Genomic DNA, 19,195 nt, shown 5'->3' with positions numbered 1-19,195 from the left:
AGCCCAGGCAACATAGTGAGATCTTGTATCCACAAATAATAATTTTTAAAAAATTAGTTGGGTCTGATGGCACACATCTGTGGTCCCAGCTACTCAGGAGACTGAGGTGGGAGAACTGATTGAGCCTGGGCAGTTAACTCTGCAGTAAGCTATCATCACACCACTGCACTCCAGCCTTGGTGACAAAGTGAGACCTTGTTTCAATTAAAAAAAAAAAGAAAGAAAGAAATTGTGGTATATATATACCACATATATATAGTGAATATTATTCAGCCCTAAAAAAGAAGGAGCTCCTGCCATTTGCCACAACATAGATGGACTGGAGGACATTATGCTAAGTAAAATTATCTTGTATTAGGGCGTCTTGTGGAATAAGTAGACTTTAGCTGCTCTTTCACAAAAAAAGTAACTATGTGAGATGACAGATATGTTAATTTGCTTCATAATAGTCACCAACTTACTTTCTATCTGTATTCTATAGCATATAAACCTCAAATATACACAAAATTTATTTCAAAAATATTAAGTCAGGTAGGCACAGTGGCTCTTGCCTATAATCCCAGCACTTTGAGTGGCTGAGGCAGGCAGATCGCTTGAACCTAGGAGTTCAAGACCAGACTGGATAACATTGTGAGACCCTGTCTCAATAAATAAATAAATGAAAGTCATGTGGATTTGTCATTCTGAGTCTGTGTGATTTCATGGCATTGGGATTATCCATGTGGAGACATTCTCATTTACGAGTGTGTCCTTGTGGCAAAAATTTCCCCAACCTACTGCCCAGCAGCTGCTTCTCAGACACACTTGTGATCCGGAGCTGCCGTCAACAAAACGTCTCCATAGAAAACGTGGATCTGTTTCATTCCTGACTGGCAGTTGCTGATCTGCATTGCACAACAGTGCTTTTTTTGTTTTGTTTTGTTTTTAGCTGAAACTTGGTGGCTAATGAATAAAGAATGGATTCTCTGGTAGAAGTTTTCCCATAGACTAACACCAGAGTATCCACAGTGTTCTGGGGGGGGGAAAAAAAAAAACAACAAAAAAAACACATTATTTTGTTTTTAAAGAGCAAGTTTTTCAAAAACTCAGCTAATTTTAATTTTTTTTTTCCCAGTTCCAACCCCTCCAGGAGCCTTACTCGTAGAAGATGGTCATTCTTTGGATCAATATCTTGACTTATATCAGCCACGAAATGGTAGCATCATATACATCATATAGATAAAGACAGTTTTGAGCCTTTGAAAGTTGGATGAAATGAAATTAGTTTATGTTTCCCTAGGTAATCTAAATGAAAAAAACTGTATATTTTATTTGAAGTCCATTGCATTTATTGCATTTATTTTTAAATTTATTTTCGACATGGAGTTTTGCTCTGTCACCCAGGCTGGAGTGCAGTGGCGTGATCTCGGCTCACTGCAACCTCCACCTCCTGGGTTCAAGCAGTTCTCCTTCCTCAGCCTCCCGAGTAGCTGGGATTACATGCATGCGCCACCAAGCCCAGCTAATTTTTGTATTTTTAGTAGAGACGGAGCTTCAACCATGTTGGCCAGGCTGGTCTCCAACTCCTGACCTCGTGATCTGCCTGCCTCGGCCTCCCAAAGTGCTGGGATTATAGGTATGAGCCACTGCGCCCCACCAGTCCATTGCATTTATATTTCACAGAAACAGTTATTGGAGAAAATGATAGGAGATCTTGCTCCGTGAGCCAGTCCCTCTCTTTGCCATCTCTGGAATGACAGAAACACCACTGGCCTAGGAACAGATCTGTTTCCAGGCCCAGTTCTGCCCCCAATTAACCACATCACTTCACCTCTTCATGCTTTCGTGCCCTTCTGAGCTGGGAGACACCACCCTCAAGAAGCACATCCACAAAAGGATGGTGTCTAATGGCCTTCTGGCACCAGCGCTGTGCAAAGCGGCATGAATGGAGCATTCTCGAGGTTAAACATATGGCACATTACAGCCGATTTCCTTTTCATTACTGCCACTTCCTCTGTGGTCACTAATTTCAGGTTGTCTGGAGCTTACAAAAAGAGACATGCAAGTATGTGTGTCTGTGTGTGTGGTGGAGTGGGAGGGACCTTTTGAGGGTTCATTGCAAGAGTTAGATGAGAATAAAACAGAAAGGAGCTAGGCTAGAATGCAGCCATTGCTCCCCACTTAGAAACACACACGGGCTGGAGGCAGATGAATTGCAGAACTCACAGATACAGCTTTGTCTGCCACCCACTGTTTCACAGGCCGCAGAGACACAGCAGAGGCAATCCCAGGCGGATAAACCCTGGGTGATGGCACGGATAGACCATCACAATGACTGTGCACAGTTTCCGTAACCAAACCTGAAACCAGGCAAACCCCATTTCAGGTGTCATTACCAGCCCCGCATTCGCTGCCAAGGGTCCCAAGCCTTCTAGGGGACTGAAGGCCAAGTTTCACTAGCTTGGATGCTATTACCAGGCAAAATTAAAGTGGAAGAATTAATCTGCCTCCGGCACATGCTCTAGGTTTATCAGTTTGTTTCAGATAAAGCCTGAAAATTCCACGCATTCGTTGTCTACAATTCAGAAGGCAAAGACAGATTTAGAAGTACAATCACCGGTATTTCATCTTAGGGCCATTGAAACCTGAGCCTATGTTCTTTCCCCACAGTGGTAGACTGCATTCCTAGTTGGAGGCATTCAGCTCCATCTGGTCGTTTCATCCCCGGTTAGATAATACCAGACGTATCTATGTAACATACAAGCCACTGTCAAATAGCACTGAGCCATCTCCCTGAGACAGCTGTTTCACACAAGGGCTTCATTGTCTGATAAGAGCTCGTATCATTTTACTTCAAGTGCTGCGGGAACAAGCATTCTGTCAGCTGTCTTGGATTGGAGGAAACCTCACTCACTGCAGTTTCATTATTTTATTATCAAGCCAAAAAAAAAAAGTACTGTCGACGGTTGGGGTTGAAGGTTTAAAACAAGAACTAAAGTCTTTGCTCTGCTTTGCATTTATCAGGGAAAACAGTTAACTCCAGGCACCCAAAGAATGTATAGTTACACTGTTCAAAAGATAGCTTGAGGCTCCTGGCTACTCTAAATGCTTGTTTTCAGTCTGCCTTTTGTTACCCACATTTAGTCAGTTTCAGGTGAACTAGGAAGGTGTTTTCCAGCCCTGTGAGGCCAAAAGCAGCTGTCACAATTAGCATAATGACATCACAAAATAATTAATAAATAAATAACTATTTAAAATTAGATAGACTCTTTCTTCTTCAACTCTCTAATAGAGAAAGATGATTACAACTACCCCACATGCAATATCTGAACCTCGAATTTCCAGTGAGTAAACAGGTTATTTTCCAAACTTTTTTTTTTTTTTTTTTCGCCATGGATGCACTGTATTTTGAATTCAGGGAGTCATTTAACAAAATACATTCTTACATGAATACGAACATGAACATGAACATGGTTGTTCTGCTTATCTTTAGCTGCTGCTGGCTATTTCTGAGTTTTTGTTTTTTTAGTTTTTTTTTGTTTTGTTTTGTTTTTGTTGTTTTTTGTTTGTTTGAGACAGAGTCTCCCTCTGTCTCCCAGGCTGGAGTGCAGTGGCACGATCACGGCTCACTGTAGCCTCGACCTCCTGGGCTCAAGCAATGCTCTCACCTCAGCCTCATGAGTAGCTGGGACCACAGGCGCATGCCACCAAGCCTGCCTAATTAAAAATATATATATTTTTGTAGAGATAGGGTCTCTGTTGCCCAGGCCAATCTTGAACTCCTGGGCTCAAGCGATCCTCATGGCATGGCCTCCCAAAGTTCTGGGATTACAGGCAGGAGCCACCATGCCCAGTGGGGGTATTTTAAAATTGTGATAAAATAGACGTAAGATTTGCCATTTTAACCATAGTTAAGTGTACCATTCGGAGGCATTATGTACATTCACCAAACATTTTAAAATATTTAAAAATTGGGATAATTCTGGTACCCCACAAAATAAATTGTGTGATTAGAATCTTCTGTTTTTTCCATCTATCCTATTTATCTTTTCATGATGACTTCAAGACCAGATCTCCTGGGGGGATTTTGTTATGGCACCACGTTTGTCAGGCACCTTGAAGAGAGGCCCTCCTTCTGCAGGTCTGAAACATCCCTTGGCTTGACCAAGGGATAGAGGTATCTGTACTTGACCCATTTATCAAAGCTATTTTTCTGGTGTGCACAGAATTAAAACAAACAAAAGCTGGTTGCTTAGAATTTGGCTATGCCTGCCAAGTGGGATTGGCCTCTCTTCCTTACCACCCCTCTTACAAAAAAAGAAAAGGTTAAGTCAGAGAATTAGTGAAACAAAGGCCCTCTGCAACTCTAGGCCCAGTTATCAGAACAGAGTGGTGGTTGCCAAGGAGTCAGGGACAGATCTGCATGGCGGGCTTTAAGGAGGACAGTGCCAGGCAACACAAAGTATCATTATCTTGTCAAATGTTATTCATGTGTATCTGTTCTATCAGACACTTCTGTTTTCTGTGACCTTGGACAAGATACTGCCAGAGAGCTGTCGTGAGGGCAAATAAAACAGCACCTGTCAAAGTCTCTAGGCCATCGTCAGGGGTATTGTGAGGACAAGATGAATATTCTTTCATGCACTGATATTTTCCCTTCTTCCTGGAGAGGGTTGCTACTGCTTTATGGTCCAATTCTCCCTGATCTGGATTGGCCGCATTTGAAATTGGTGACTCTGTCCTGGGCGCAGGGTTTGCCACTGCACTGACTAGAATTTTGGAATCCCAGTAGTTTGAAGCTCCTATTTCGTGTCTCTCAAAGTATGAAAAAATAGAGAAAGGCTTCAAGTGTTTGTGGAATGGAACTGTGTCTTAAGAATGAGGCAGGACACACAAGGTTCATCTGGACTAGCCACCTGTCCCACACGGAAGTGCTTTCCATCACTTCTGTGGCAGGTGCCCATCTCTCTCTTCCACATCCTTGTCCTGATCAGAAGAGCTCATCATCTGTCACGGGAACACCTTTCCAGCTTTTAGCAACAAGAACTGTTAGTTACTTGCTATGGTCTGAATGTCTGTGCTCCTCTAAAACCCGTATGTTGAAACCTAATTACCAATGTATAAATAGTAAGACAGGGGGCCTATAGGAGGTGAGTAGGTCACAGGGGCAGAGTCCTCATGAATAGGGTTACTACGCTTATCAAGGAGGCCCAGGAAGCTTGTCTGCTCCCTCCATCGTGAGGCTGCAGCAAGAAGGCGCCATCTTTGAAACAGAGAGCAGCCCTTGCCAGACACCAAACCTGCCAGTATCTTAATCTTGAACTTCCCAGCCTCCAGAACTGTGAACAATAAATTTCTATTGTTTATAAATTACCCAGTCTAGGGTATTTTGTTATAGCAGCCTGAAAGGACTGAGGTACTACTTACTGAATTTTTTTTTAGCTAATTAGGAAGAAAGGTTTTGCTAAGTAAAATACTTTTATAAAACAGAATTTCCAGAATATTTCAAGGACTCAAATACATATTTACTGATCCCCTGTTATGCGTCAGAGGGTCTGGTGATATGAAGATGAGTAAGACAAGAATAATTTCTGTTTTCAGAAAGCTTACTTTTTAGTGGAAGAGAAAGATACATCGGTTATTATAAAATAATGTGGGAAGTACCTGAAGGACAAATACACAGGGCATTACAGGAGCACCAGGGCGATACCCAGTTCAGCTTGAACAACAAATTAGGCCTGGAACAACAGATGGTTGGGCAGTTCCCTCATGTTCATTATCTTGGGACTTTGCCAGCAGTGTACATTTCAAAATACAAATACGTTTCTCTTTCATCCTGAACATAGGCTGAGAAGCTGGTTTTCTGACAAGATTTTCAACCTTTCAAATATATGTTATTGTATTGGAATACAACTGACTTGTTTTCCTAGCTCCTTTAGTTTTTCCTAAATCTTTATACAATGAGTATCCTCACACATCATTATAGAGTTGGGTTGAGAGAGGTAGATCAAGTCTCAGATTGAAAGGCCCATTAAAAGAAAACATCAGATAAGTAGTTTCCAAGAGTCCTGTTGAAAGCCAGCCAGGAGCTGGGTGGGTGGCTCATGCCTGTAATTCTGGCATTTTGGGAGGCAGAAGTGGGGGGATTGCTTGAGGCCAGGAGTTTGAGATCAGCCTGGGCAACACAGTGAGAATCTATCTCTATAAAATTTTTTAAAAATTAGCCAGGCATGGTGGTGCACACCTGTAGTCACAGCTACTATGAGGCTGAGGTGGGAGGATCACTTGGGCCCAGGATGTCCAGGCTACAGTGAGCTATGATCTCATCACTGCACTCCAGCCTGGGTCACAGGGCAAGACTCTGCCAAAAGAAAGAAAAGAAAACAAAAGAAAGGAAGGAAGAAAAAGAAAGAAAGAGAGAGAGAACACCAATCAGGAAGCTAGAAGGAGAACCAAATTTGAGAATTGAAATCTGAAAGTTTGTGCCATTGAGCAGTGGCACGGGATGTCATTGTTCCTTAGTTGCTGGCATTTTTCCTAGGAAAATCTGATAAACTGTGAGTATGTCCACAAGGAGAAAAGTGAATAAGATGATCCAACTAAGACTTTCTTACTGAAAACTACCCCTGCTCCCACTGCTGCTGAGACGTACCTTGTTTACCTGTCACCAGGGCAAAGACCTAATTGTGCTTGGGGGTCAACACTCAGGTGAGTCTGCAGTGGCACTAACAGGGGCAAATGTCAAGGAGATTTACTTTTCCACTGCCAAGTTGTTTGCACTCATAATATGAAGAAGCAAAGGAAACCCATTTATGGGTTTTACAGAAACCCGTTAATGAATTTCCTAACTTGCTCATAAAGGCAAGCGATAAGCTAGTCAGTCATTTGACAGGGGTCAGGCAGGAGGAGCAGACTGGAGCTGTGAGTGAGGGAGTGGACACAGTGAAGATATCCCCAATCTGATGACAACTGTTATTTTCCAGACTCCATTTCATTAAAAAAATGATTCCCCTAGGGAAAAACTCACTACTCTTTAACACCACTAGTTTGGTGCATTTAGTAAATGCACTTAACATGATTTATAGTAGATGTTAAATTTAATTAAGAAATTATTGGCCAGGCGCTGTGGCTCACCCCTGTAATCTCAGCACTTTGGGAGGCCGAGACGGGTGGATCACCTGAGGTCAGGAGTTCAAGACCAGACTGGCCAACATGGTGAAACCCCGTCTCTACTAAAAATACAAAAATTAGCTGGGCATGGTGGCAGGTACCTGTAATCCCAGCTACTCAGGAGGCTGAGGCAGGAGAATCGCTTGAACCCAAGAGGCAGAGGTTGCAGTGAGCCGAAATCAGGCCATTGCACTCCAGCCTGGGTGACAAGACCAAGACGCTGTCTTTTAAAAAAAAAAAATTATTGTTGTTTTTGTTAGGTACAATAATGCATGATAATATTTTACCTTTTTTTGAGTCGGAGTCTCACTCTGTCACCCAGGCTGGAGTGCAGTAGCTGCGATCTCTGTTCATCGCAAACTCCACCTCATGGGTTCAAGCCATTCTCTGCCTCAGTCTCCCGAGCAGCTGGGATCACAGGGGCCAATCTCCACACCCGGCTAATTTTTGTATTTTTACGAGAGATGGGGTTTCACCATGTTGGCCAGGCTGGTCTAGAACTCCTGACCTCAAGTGATCTACCCGCCTCGGCCTCCCAAAGTGCTGGGATTATAGGCATGAGCCACCGCACAAGGCCTATGATTATATATATAAAAAATGTTTTCTATAAGTGTGAGCTACATAGGGAAGTGACACGATGCCTTGGATTTTCTTTTTTCCTTTTTTTGGAGACAGAGTTTCACTCTGTTGCCTAGGCTAGAGTGCAGTGGCACAATCTCAGCTTGCCGCAACCTCTGCCTCTGGGTTTAAGCAATTCTCCTGCCTCAGCCTCCTAAGTAGCTGGGATTACAGGTGCGTGCCATTGCACCTGGCTAATTTTTGTATTTTTAGTAGAAATGGTTTTTCACCATATTGGCTATGCTGGTCTTGAACTCCTGACCTCAAGCGATCCTCCTGCCTTGGCCTCCCAAAGTGCTGGGATTACAGGTATGAGCCACCACACCTGGTGCTGGATTTTCTAAAAATACTCTGACAACAAGACCTACAAATGGTGGATACAAGACTGGCCAGTTGAAGCAGGGACTCATCATGTTAAACTCTCTACTTTTGTGCATGTTTAAAAATGTTCATAATAGGCCGGGCACGGTGGCTTATGCCTGTAATCCCAGCACTTTGGGAGGCCGAGGCGGGTGGATCACCTGAGCTCAGGAGTCCAAGACCAGCCTGACAAACATGGTGAAACCCCGTCTCTACTAAAAATACAAAAGTAGCTGGGTGTGGTGGCACATGCCTGTAATCCCAGCTACCTGGAGGCTGAGGCAGGAGAATCACTTGAACCCAGGAGGCAGACGTTGCGGTGAGCCAAGATGGCACCATTGCACTCCAGCCTGGGCAACAAGACCAACACTCCATCTCAAAAAAAAAAAAAAAAAAAGAAAAGAAAAACAAAAAAAAGCTCATAATAAAAATTGAAAAAGTAATTTAAAAAACAAGTCTAAAAAGTTACTTCATAGCAATACTCTTTTAGATGCTTTGCACACAGACATGAAGCAGGCATTAATGCCTACCACCAAATTTCCTTGTTTCAAAAATATCATCAGTTGGAGGATCCACCATTAATTTAATAATAACATTTCAGAGGAAAATAAACATACAACATTAAAATACATACTGATTATATATAAGCTACATTCTAATTTCAGAATTGTTGAAAACATGTAAAACATGCCTCAGAATTGAGGTAATTTGATAATTTTTCTTTTTCAACTGTTAATATAATTTGACAATTTTTCTTTTTCAAATGTTAAAAGGTCAAGTTTGAAAATAATAGTGTGCAGGCTGGGCACGGTGGCTCATGCCTGTAATCCCAGTGCTCTGGGAGGCCGAGGTGGGCGGATTGCCTGAGTTCAGTAGTTTGAGACCAGCCTGGGCAACATGGCGAAACCCCGTCTCTACCAAAAGTACAAAAATCAGCTGCGCATGGGGTGCATGCCTGTAGTCCCAACTACTTGGGAGGTCAAGGCTGGGGTGAGCCATGATTGCGCTACTCCAACTTGGGTGAGGAGTGAGGCCCTGTCTGAAAAAAGAAAGAAAAGAATAGTGTGCGAAAAAGAGTGTCCATTATTTATTTTATGTATTCATCATGTATTTCACTTTAGCCCATTCAACTGTAATAAGATTATAAAATGTGTTTCTTTAGCAGCTAAAGGGTTTGCCTCTGTAAATCCTAAGAGAAAGTGCCTGTCAAACAGGCTTAAGAATACAAATAGGTGGGGGTTTCTAGCGGCCTATACGTTATAAGCCTTGTTTTAATGCTGTATGTTAATGAGAATAACAAAATCATAAAGAATATAAATCCCTAATGTACCTGTATCTATGGACCTTGAAAAAAGTTAGTATTATTTATATATTTATTTTTAGAGATGGGTTCTTGCTCCGTCACCCAGGCTGGAGTGCAGTGGTGTGATCATAGCTCACTGCAGCCTCTAACCCCTGGACTCAAGCGATCCTTCCACCTCAGTCTCTCGAAGAGCTGGGACTACAGGTGGGCACCACTGCACTGGGCTAGTTAGAATTATTTTCTTTTTTTATTTAAAAAGAATTTTTGTGGGTATATAGTAGATGTATATATTCATAGGATACACGAGATGTTTTGATTAGAATTATTTTCAATCCCCTGAGGATCAGCAACATTCCAGGATCATCTTGGAGAAGGGGGACCAAGTTAGAGACATGAAAGCACCTCCACACAGAGCCTGGTATTTTCAGAAAGAAAAAGAACATCATGGGCCTAGAGCTAAGGACAGTGTTATATCTACCCAGGAGTTTTCTTGGTTTTGTGCTGTGCAGGGACTTCTGGACTCAGCTGGAATCGCCTAGCTCTCCTGCATGTTCTGGTTTGGGGTGTGGAACGTCAAGGTTATACAAGTGAAGCTGGCAGAGAAGAAAACAACAAGGTCTGCACACACAAAGCAACCCCAGCCCCAGGGGACGGGTGTGGCACGCGGTGGCATTACTTACTGTCTTCGGGCAGGTTGTTTTCCCGTTCTTCCCGCTCCATCTGTTGACACCACCCCTCCATGCGGTCTCGCTCTGCCTGGAGGAGCTTCAGGAACCAGTGGCCATCCCGGTGGCACACTGACCTTTGCACGGCCTCCAGAGGGTCTTCAGTGATAGAGTCAATCCAGGGGTCCGGAGGAGGCAGAATAGAGGGGTCAAAATCCGTGTCAAAGTCATCATCGGCGGCACAGGCATGGTAATGGTTTCCTGAGCCCTGAATGCTGACTGTGGAGGTGCTGGCATCGCGGGAGAACTGTCTGGCCATGGGGCCAGGACACGAATTGTCCTCTATAGATTCCAGAGAATTTTCCAGATTATCATGGAAGTCCAGGTCGGCCTGTACTGCTGTCGTCACACTGTTGGATCGAGTGAACCTGCGGAAGCTTGGGAGAATAGAAAAAAGAAATTTAGTTAGAGGATATTTCTTTCTTTCCTTCCTTCCTTCCTTCCTTCCTTTCTTTTTTTTTTTTTTTTTTTGACAGAGTCTCACTCTGTCTCCCAGGCTGGAGTGCAAGTGGCATGATCTCGGCTCACAGCAACCTCCACCTCCCAGGTTCAAGCGATTCTCCCACCTCAGCCTCCCGAGTAGCTGAGATTACAGGTGTATGCCACCACATCTGGCTAATTTTTGTATTTTTAGTAGAGAAGGGGTTTCACTGTGTTGGCCAGGCGGGTCTCGAACTACTGGCTTCAAGTGATCTGCCTGCCTCTGCCTCCCAAAGTGCTGGGATTACAGGTGTGAGCCACCGTGCCTGGCAAGGATATTTCTTGAAGCAAAACTACTTTCTACTTTACTTGGCAGGTGTGACCATTAGAAGTCTCATCTTCTCAATCTTCTGTGTGTGTGTGTGTGTGTGTGTGTGTGTGTGTTTGTTGGGGGTGGTGGTGGCAGGGGTAGACCCTTGAGGCAAGCATATTGATTGTCATAGCTTCAATGTGAAGAGCACGAATCTCATTTTTGCTCAATATGGAATATTAAAGCATATCAAGAGAAATTTTATAGATGGAAAAGTGCTGAACTATTAAAGCCAGTAGAATGTGCAGCTCTGTCATCCATTACCTGAAGTGTCCAACTTCCTCCTCAAATCTGGGGTGACTTAAGTCCTGAAATTCAGGTTGGTGATGAGTAAGGAAACAATTCACTAGTATCTTAGTCGGGGTAATTTGCTTAAAAATAGGGAAAAAGGGCTGGGCGTGGTGGCTCACGCCCGTAATCCCAACACTTTGGGAGGCTGAGGCAGGCGGATCACGAGGTCAGGGGATCGAGACCATCCTGGCTAACACGGTGAAACCCCGTCTCTACTAAAAAATACAAAACGTTAGTCGGGCGTGGTGGTGGGCACCTGTAGTCCCAGCTACTCGGGAGGCTGAGGCAGGAGAATGGCATGAACCCGGGAGGCGGAGCTTGCAGTGAGCTGAGATCGCACCACTGCACTCTAGCCTGGGTGACAGAGTGAGATTCTGTCTCAAAAAAAAAAAGAAGAAAAGAAAAAAAGAAATGGGAAGAAAGGCCGTGTGCAGTGGCTCACGCCTGTAATCCCAGCACTTTGGGAGGCCGAGGTGGGCAGATCACCTGAGGTCAGGAGTTCGAGACCAGCCTGACCAACATGGAAAAATCCCGTCTCTACTAAAAATACAAAAAAAAATTAGCTGGGCGTGGTGGCACATGCCTGTAATCCCAGCTACTCAGGAGGCTGAGGCAGGAGAATCGCTTGAACCCAGGAAACGGAGGTTGTGGTGAACTGAGATCGTGCCATTGCACTCCAGCCTGGGCAACTCTGTCTCAAAAAAAAAAGAAAGAAAAGAAAAAAAATGGGAAAAACATAACCTAACCTGGACCAAAACTATCATGAATCCTGCAAAGCCATATTTTTCCAGGGGCAACTCTCACCAAGTTAAGACTTCCTGAAAGCAAACTGAAGTAAGTTTCTTTCTTTCTTTCCTTCCTTCTTTCTTTCTTTCCTTTCTTACTTTCTTTCTTTTTTTTTTTTTTTTTCTGAGACAGAGTCTTGCTCTGTTGCCCAGGCTGGAGTGCAGTGGCACAACCTCAACTCACTGCAACCTGTGACACCCTGGTTCAAGCAATTCTCCTGCCTCAGCCTCCCAAATAGCTGGGATTACAGGCATGCACCACCATGCCCATCTAATTTTTGTATTTTTAGTAGCGTCGGGGTTTTGCCAAGTTGGCCAGGCTGGTCTCGAACTCCTGACCTCAGGTGATCTGCCTGCCTCTGCCTCCCAAAGTGCTGGGATTACAAGGTGTGAGCCACCACACCCAGCCCAAACTGAGGTTTCAATAATTACCTCTTAAAATTAAAACTCATTTGCCTGGTAAGGGTTTACCTTTCTTTTAGTCATACAGGTACAAAGCCTTGGGCGCAAACATCAGCTTATAGTTCTCTATTAGGGTTCTGTATTTCTGCCCTCTCCTGTGCCTTTAATTTTCCTTTCACGGTTCTAGCAAGGTGATGAAAGACACCTTGTTCACAGATTAAGGCTGAGCATTTTACATGGATGTCCGTGAGATCAGTGTTTCTCAACCAAAGCGCCCTGTATATCTCTGGCTGAACCCTGCGATGAAGGGGAGAACATGTGGAAGGTGGGAGGGGAGAGACACTAGGAGAGAAGCAAGGAACTCTTTCTCAGATGAGGGGCAAGGAAGGCGTGGGCCTGACGTCATTTAAGACATACAAAAAGAGCTTTGCTCCTCTGGAGAAGGCAGGAAACAATGACAGAATATAAGTCCACTGAAGATAGCACCATGTGTCTGTTACAATGTCCTGTCTTTTTTTTTTTTTTTAAGTCGCTTCCTGGCCTAATAGTTTACTTATTTTTTATTATGATAAAATATACATAACATAAAATTTACCAGCTGAACCATTATTAAATGTACAGTTCAATGGCATTCAATACTTAATATATTCACATTGCATGTGCAACCATCGCCACCATCCATGTCAACTTTCTCATCTTTTCCAACTGAAACTGTGTACCCATGAAATGCTAACTCTCCATTTCCTCCTCCCCCTGGCCCCAGGCAGCCATCATTCCACTTTCTGTGTCTATGAGTCTGACTACTCTAGGTACCTCTTATTGGTGGAATCTTGTAGTATTTATTTGTCTTTTTGTGACTGGCTTTTTAAATTCAACATAACATCTTCAAAGTTTCATCCATGTTGTAACATATGTCAGAATTTCCTTCCTTTTTAAGGCTGAATAGTATTCCCATTGTATGTATTTACCATATTTTGCTTACCCATTGATCCACTGATGGCCACTTAAGTTGCTTTCACTTTTTGGCTATTGTGAATAATGCTGCTATGAACATGGGTATACAGATAACTCTTTGAGTCCCTGATTTCAATTATTTTGAATATATATCCCGAGGTAGAACTACTGAGTCACATGGTAATTCTGTTTTTCATTTTTTGAGGAACAACCCTAATATTTTCCATAGTGGCTGCACCATTTTGCATTCCCACCAACAGTGCACCAGGATTCTTATTTCTCCACATTCTCATCAACATTTGTTATTTTCTGTTTTTTGACAGAATGTGTGTTCTGTGATTTCTGTGTTTTTGAATGTGTGAGGTGGTACATTTCTTTGAGTAGCTCATGATTCTGCCATTTTAAGATAGTTTGTTGGCCAGTTGATTTTCAACTGTTTCATATTCAGTAGTGCCAGCCTTAAACGATAGTGCACTAAACAATATTTATACAACACTAAATACACCAGATTATGTGGGATTTTAAAAAACTATCCTGGACTATGCTCTTGAAGCCAATAAAAACTAATATTCTAGTCCATCAAAAATAAAGAATGACCAGAACAATACAGACAAGTAGTTATTTGCAAGACTGTAGAAAGACTAAGAGTCACAAAAAGGAAGAGTCATCTCAATAAATCAATTTTTTCTCTAGAGAATAAAAGTCAAGAAAAAAAGTGGCTAAGGTATTGATCAGTGTTAGTTATTAAGATGGCCAAAATGACCAAATACGTTGTGATTCTGGCCATCCATTTTACGAAGATAAACTAGCCAAAGTTGACCCATCTGCTGTTTTCAAAAAATCAATTCTGATGAAGTTATCCAACCCAGTCACTTTTGTAAGCTCTTAACTCTCAAATGAGCCAAAAAAAAAAAAAAAAAAGAAAGAAAGAAAAAGAAAAAAAATCACATAGTGTGAAAATCTGAATGCAATGTTACAAGTCTCTTGTGCTAGCAATGAAAGAAAGAACAATTTTGCGAAAGTGGTTCTTCCAACAACCACTCATTTCTTGGCTGCAGTAGGCTATTTCTGCATTCTTCCCGTTCATCCCCAAAATGTTAACTGTCATCTGAAGCTAAGCTTTCTCTCCAGCTGCATATGTGTGAATTGGATGACTCTCCTTGCAAACAGTTGACATTTTGGCTGTTCTGCTAACATGAAATCCCAACTATGAAAACATTAGCCTCCACGCTCCAAGATCCTGTATTGCCAGAGGCATTACATTTCCAAACTTAAAGAAGTACTAGTCCCTTATTGTTTTCAATCAGAGCAAACTGCCAGAGCCAGAATCTGTTCCACATATAAAACAGAATGACCTACTTTCCTGTGCCTCTGTTTTTATCTACACAGAACTGTACTACCCGCATTCCTGACAGCCATCTCCTGGCTATGGATCTTGCAAAGGATCCACCTTCTTAAGAAAAATTACTTGGCAGTAGATTAATAGAAGTTTGCAGTTTGCAGTGTAGTCACTCAGAAAGAAAAGTTAAGTAAAATTAAAATGGTTTGGGATTAAAAGCGGCGCCTTTGAACTCAGGCAGCCCTGTCCAACCTGCTAGTTTCTATCAATTAAGTTCCTTAAGCAAGTGCTTTCTTCTACTCAGAGCTTTCAAAGAATGTTCTGCTCTACAAAATGATTTATGTCTTTCATAAGCAAAGTTCCTTTTGGGTGAAGGGTGCAGTCAAGTTGTTATTGTTTTTCTGCAATTTTGATAGGAACACAAAATGAGGTCCCTAGATTAATTTCTTTATTTTTTGAAAGAATTGATCAGTTGCTCGTTGATGATATCAACCCAAAAGCTGAACCCAGTGGCTTGCTGTTTCCCAACCCACAGTTTTCAATCTTGAAGCTTCCTTGGCTCTTCATGCCCCTGCAGGCACAGTGTGTAATAATTACAACTTCTGAAAAATGCTGGCCAATATTCTGGCCCAAGAAGCAGAAAACCATGAAAGCAAAGACTGGATCAACCAGTATGGAACACAATACTCTGTCTGTTCTGAATAGCCAGAAGAAAGTCACTTGTTAGCATTCACTTCTGCTGTTGCTTTATGTTCCTTCTATGAAACAAGTTTATATTTCTAACTAGAGGAGTTTCTACCCTCTCCCACTTCCTACAACTTTTCTGTACAGCGAGTTACAAATCAAAACATATATGGGTAAACTGCAGAGGTTCCATTCTTGTCCCCCTGTCTGATAGAGTTGCAGTTAAACAAAAGAAATTGTGCACAAAAACTAAGCACAGTCATTATCTTTATGACATCCATGCTTTGGAACTACAAGACGCTCAACTGATGAGACTCAAGTCATGAACTTATTTTTAGCAGCGTAGCTTAGTCTTTCCATCACAGAATCCCCTGGCCTCTGCTTAGCGTCTTTATCCCTCTCATTCGCATAATGGCTGCTTTTCAAGGCTAAGTCCAGTTTCAAAGAGAGCAATGCTAGCACTCTGCTATTCTTTCTTTCTTTGTACATGCCTTTAGACATTTTAAACTAAGCCTTCTGTCAAGGCTGAATATATGTGGGATCTGAAATGCTACTCCTAGAAAGTGCAACCATCTTGGTATTTTATGAAATGGCACCCTTTCACTGATGTAAAAACCAAGATGTCTCATTACGTAAAATAAAAGACAGATCAAAATAAGGCATGGGCGTGAGGAGACCGAGATCAAGAATTCAAGCTTGGCTGGGTGCGGTGGCTCACGTCTGTAGTCCCAGCACTTCGGGAAGCCAAGGCGGGCAGATCACTTGAGGCCAGGAGTTCGAGACCAGCCTGGGCAACATGGCAAAATCCCATCTCTACTAAAAATACAAAAATTAGCCTGACATGGTGGTACGTGGCTATAGTCCCAGCTACTCGGGAGGCTAAGGCACGAGAATGGCTTGAAGAACCCGGGAGGCAGAGGCTGCAGTGAGCCGAGATTGCACCACTGCACTCCAGTTTGGGCAACAGAGTGAGGCCCTGTGTCAAAAAAAAAAAAAAAAAAAAAAATTCAAGCTCCCCAAAAAGAGGTTTACCTAGTTTTACTAATTTGGATCAGCTTCCAAATTAGAATCATGCATGGGAGGGCGCAGGCATAAGCATCCCTTGTGCAAAAATTCAGGTGGGAGGAACCCTCCTACCCTCCATTTATATACGGTTAGCACTGTCCTATCACCAGATTTTAAAACTATCTCAAGACAAACATCCATCTGTTATTTCAAATCCTCTATGTTCATCATTCCTTTGCTTAAATACATCATGCTTGAAGATGTCTTTAAAGTAAAGGAAAATAGGATAGGCTTTCTATAAAAAAATTTTCTCTACCCCAAATAATTGTGATGTTTTTCTCAAATAAAATAAAGGGAGGAAATGGAAAATAATGAGAGTGGACGTGTTGTCATCTGGTAACTTCTGAGAGGGCCCAGCATGCTGCCAGCCTCTTTTTAGCACCAGCTGGGCAGGTGCTAATACCTTTGATGGGCTGTCACTATAGGAACCCTGGTTAGGAGTCTCAACAAAACATCCTTGAACTGAATGTGCCCCCAGAAGGAACTGCTTTACCTCCGCAACTGGAAGGTTAGGTCACTCCTTGGCTACTGACCCGAGGTAACTAACAAAGCATGAGCAGTCTCACTAACAATTATGTTTTACTGAGTCTTGTCAAATGGAGGCTGTAGGCTTGTAAGTCAGATGGTTTTCTTTCTGCACACTAAGTTATTTTGAAAAATACATAAAAAGGAAGAAAGAGAGAGAGAAAGAGAAGGAGGGAGGGATGGCAGAAAGAAAGAAGAAGGGAAAGAAAAGGAAAAGAAAAGAAAAAAGGAAGCTATGAGGCTTGTGAGGAGTTATGCCAAGTTTCAGGCTTTTGAAATTTGAAACGCCTGAATGCCACGCCTTTAAAACTCAGGTGTACAGTAAGGAACTATTTGGCTAGGTCATGATATTGTTAACTTGGCAAAGAAAAGAGATTACTTTTCAAGTGCAATTTCAAGGGTGGGTACTGGGCTGTGAGGTACTCCAAGGAAACTTTGAAGAGTGGGGACTGATCCAAAGCTCCTGGGTTGACAAAGAAGCAATGTTTTTTGATTGCCAAAGGTCTTTCCAAGTCTGTGGTCCCTGAACTGGCTGTCAGATGTTGCCTCAATTTTGGCTTTATGTTTTAATATCCTGCTTAGTTGAAAAGGCACAAATCACTACAAGCCCTAAAGTTTACATATTTAAGTCCCCTGCGATCAAAAGAGATCTTTTATAGTAGCTGACATTGTACTATAAGAGAAAACAATGCTACCTTTCCACTTGCTTGTTCCACCCAGTTACGAAGGCTGTGAGCTTTGATGTGTGAAGCAAGGAAGATTTTAAAAACTCAGAATTGGGTCACTTCTGGAAATGCAAATGGAAACATAGGCAATATTGGTGGAAAAAAAAGGGGTAACAGTCCTATTCACTGAGGCATTTGTTTCTAGAGACGAGGAGTGGCTCTCATAATATGTCACCGGGGCTTTCCTTCAACACCTCTGACTCAGTCTGTGCATTCACAGATCTACTGGAATGGTAGGTGCCATTCACAGGCATATTTAATGCCAGCATTTTTTCTCTTTCACATTAAGTATGTCCTGGAGGTCTAAATGTTATGTGTAATGTATAAAAGGTATACTAGGAGAGAAGGAGGTTGCTCCACCAACAGAAGATCAGAAAGAGCAGAAACTTTTATGCAAATCATCAAAATACGCATCTGCTCCCATTTCCACCCCACTGACGTAAATGAAAAGATCCTGGCTTTCCCTTTAGGTATACACGCCTCTGAACACACAAAGCTTGCTCTAGACATTCACTATTAGTCAATTTCACCTGTTTATTAAAAATTGATAAGGCTGGAGAGTTGATGAGGCAGTAAATGAGGCCACAGAGTAGTTTGCCATCCCTTTTTCTAGGAAAAGTGTTCTCTTCTGATTTTCTGGATGCTGAAGGAAAAGAGTTCTCGCAGCAACACTGAATTCCACTTGGATGATCTCTAAAGATTTCAGACAGTGGATAAATTGTTTGTAAAGGCACAGATGAAAATATTAAGTATATATACACCAGAAAAATAACATCCTGGAATTCGCTTTCCAGAACATTGTTATGAGACCAGTAGCCTCTTTGCATACCACCAAGAATGACAGTTGTCACTTGTCAGTTTGACACTGTCAGTAAGGAACCAAGGAGTATACAATTGCAAAGTTTCTGCCTCCCCTTAACACTTTCAGTTGTGAAGATGGGAGATGATTGCTTTATAAATTATTACAAATTACATCAGAAATATCTCACTTTAGGAAACGTAGCAGAGTTGGAATGGAGGCAGGAAGCCAGAACCTGTACCACACACTTATTCACGCTTAACTCTTGTTTCTGAAGTGGAGATTATGACAGCAATATAGCTACCTGGGAACTATAGTAATAAGCAGAAAGGCAAAATCCAGGACATAGGTCCTAAACTTCAACTAGGAGTCTCTATCTATATGTAACACAACCCTAAAGTTGAGGAAACACTGATGGTGTTGAATCAGAGAACTTACACCAAAAAAGGTTATTGATGTTAATAGTAGTCAACTCCCAAATTTTAGAGACAGAGAGGTAAAGCAACTTTCAATCTGGATCTCTAAACTAGAATACTCTTTTGTTCCCATGACTCCAATTTTTTTTTTTTTTTTTTTGAGACGGAGTCTGGCTCTGTTGCCCAGGCTGGAGTGGAGTGGTGTGATCTCGGCTCACCGCAAGCTCCACCTCCCAGGTTCATGCCATTCTCCTGCCTCAGCCTC

General features: G+C 42.4%; 1 protein-coding gene across 29 annotated transcripts in view; it reads right to left on the bottom strand.

The window, feature by feature from the left end:
* The window catches only part of DLGAP1 (DLG associated protein 1), a 961,850-nt gene that overhangs the window by 28,031 nt on the left and 914,624 nt on the right, over positions 1–19,195 (bottom strand). For all 29 annotated transcript variants that reach the window (XM_034943985.2, XM_034943989.2, XM_034943988.2 and 26 more), the window contains one exon: positions 10,111–10,532. In XM_034943985.2, the coding sequence (XP_034799876.1) occupies positions 10,111–10,532 (422 nt within the window). The remainder of the gene's footprint in view (positions 1–10,110; positions 10,533–19,195) is intronic.

The sequence above is a fragment of the Pan paniscus genome, chromosome 17 (genome assembly GCF_029289425.2).
Source record: "Pan paniscus chromosome 17, NHGRI_mPanPan1-v2.0_pri, whole genome shotgun sequence".
NCBI lineage: Eukaryota > Metazoa > Chordata > Mammalia > Primates > Hominidae > Pan > Pan paniscus.
This window is presented reverse-complemented; position numbering and strand designations above follow the sequence as displayed.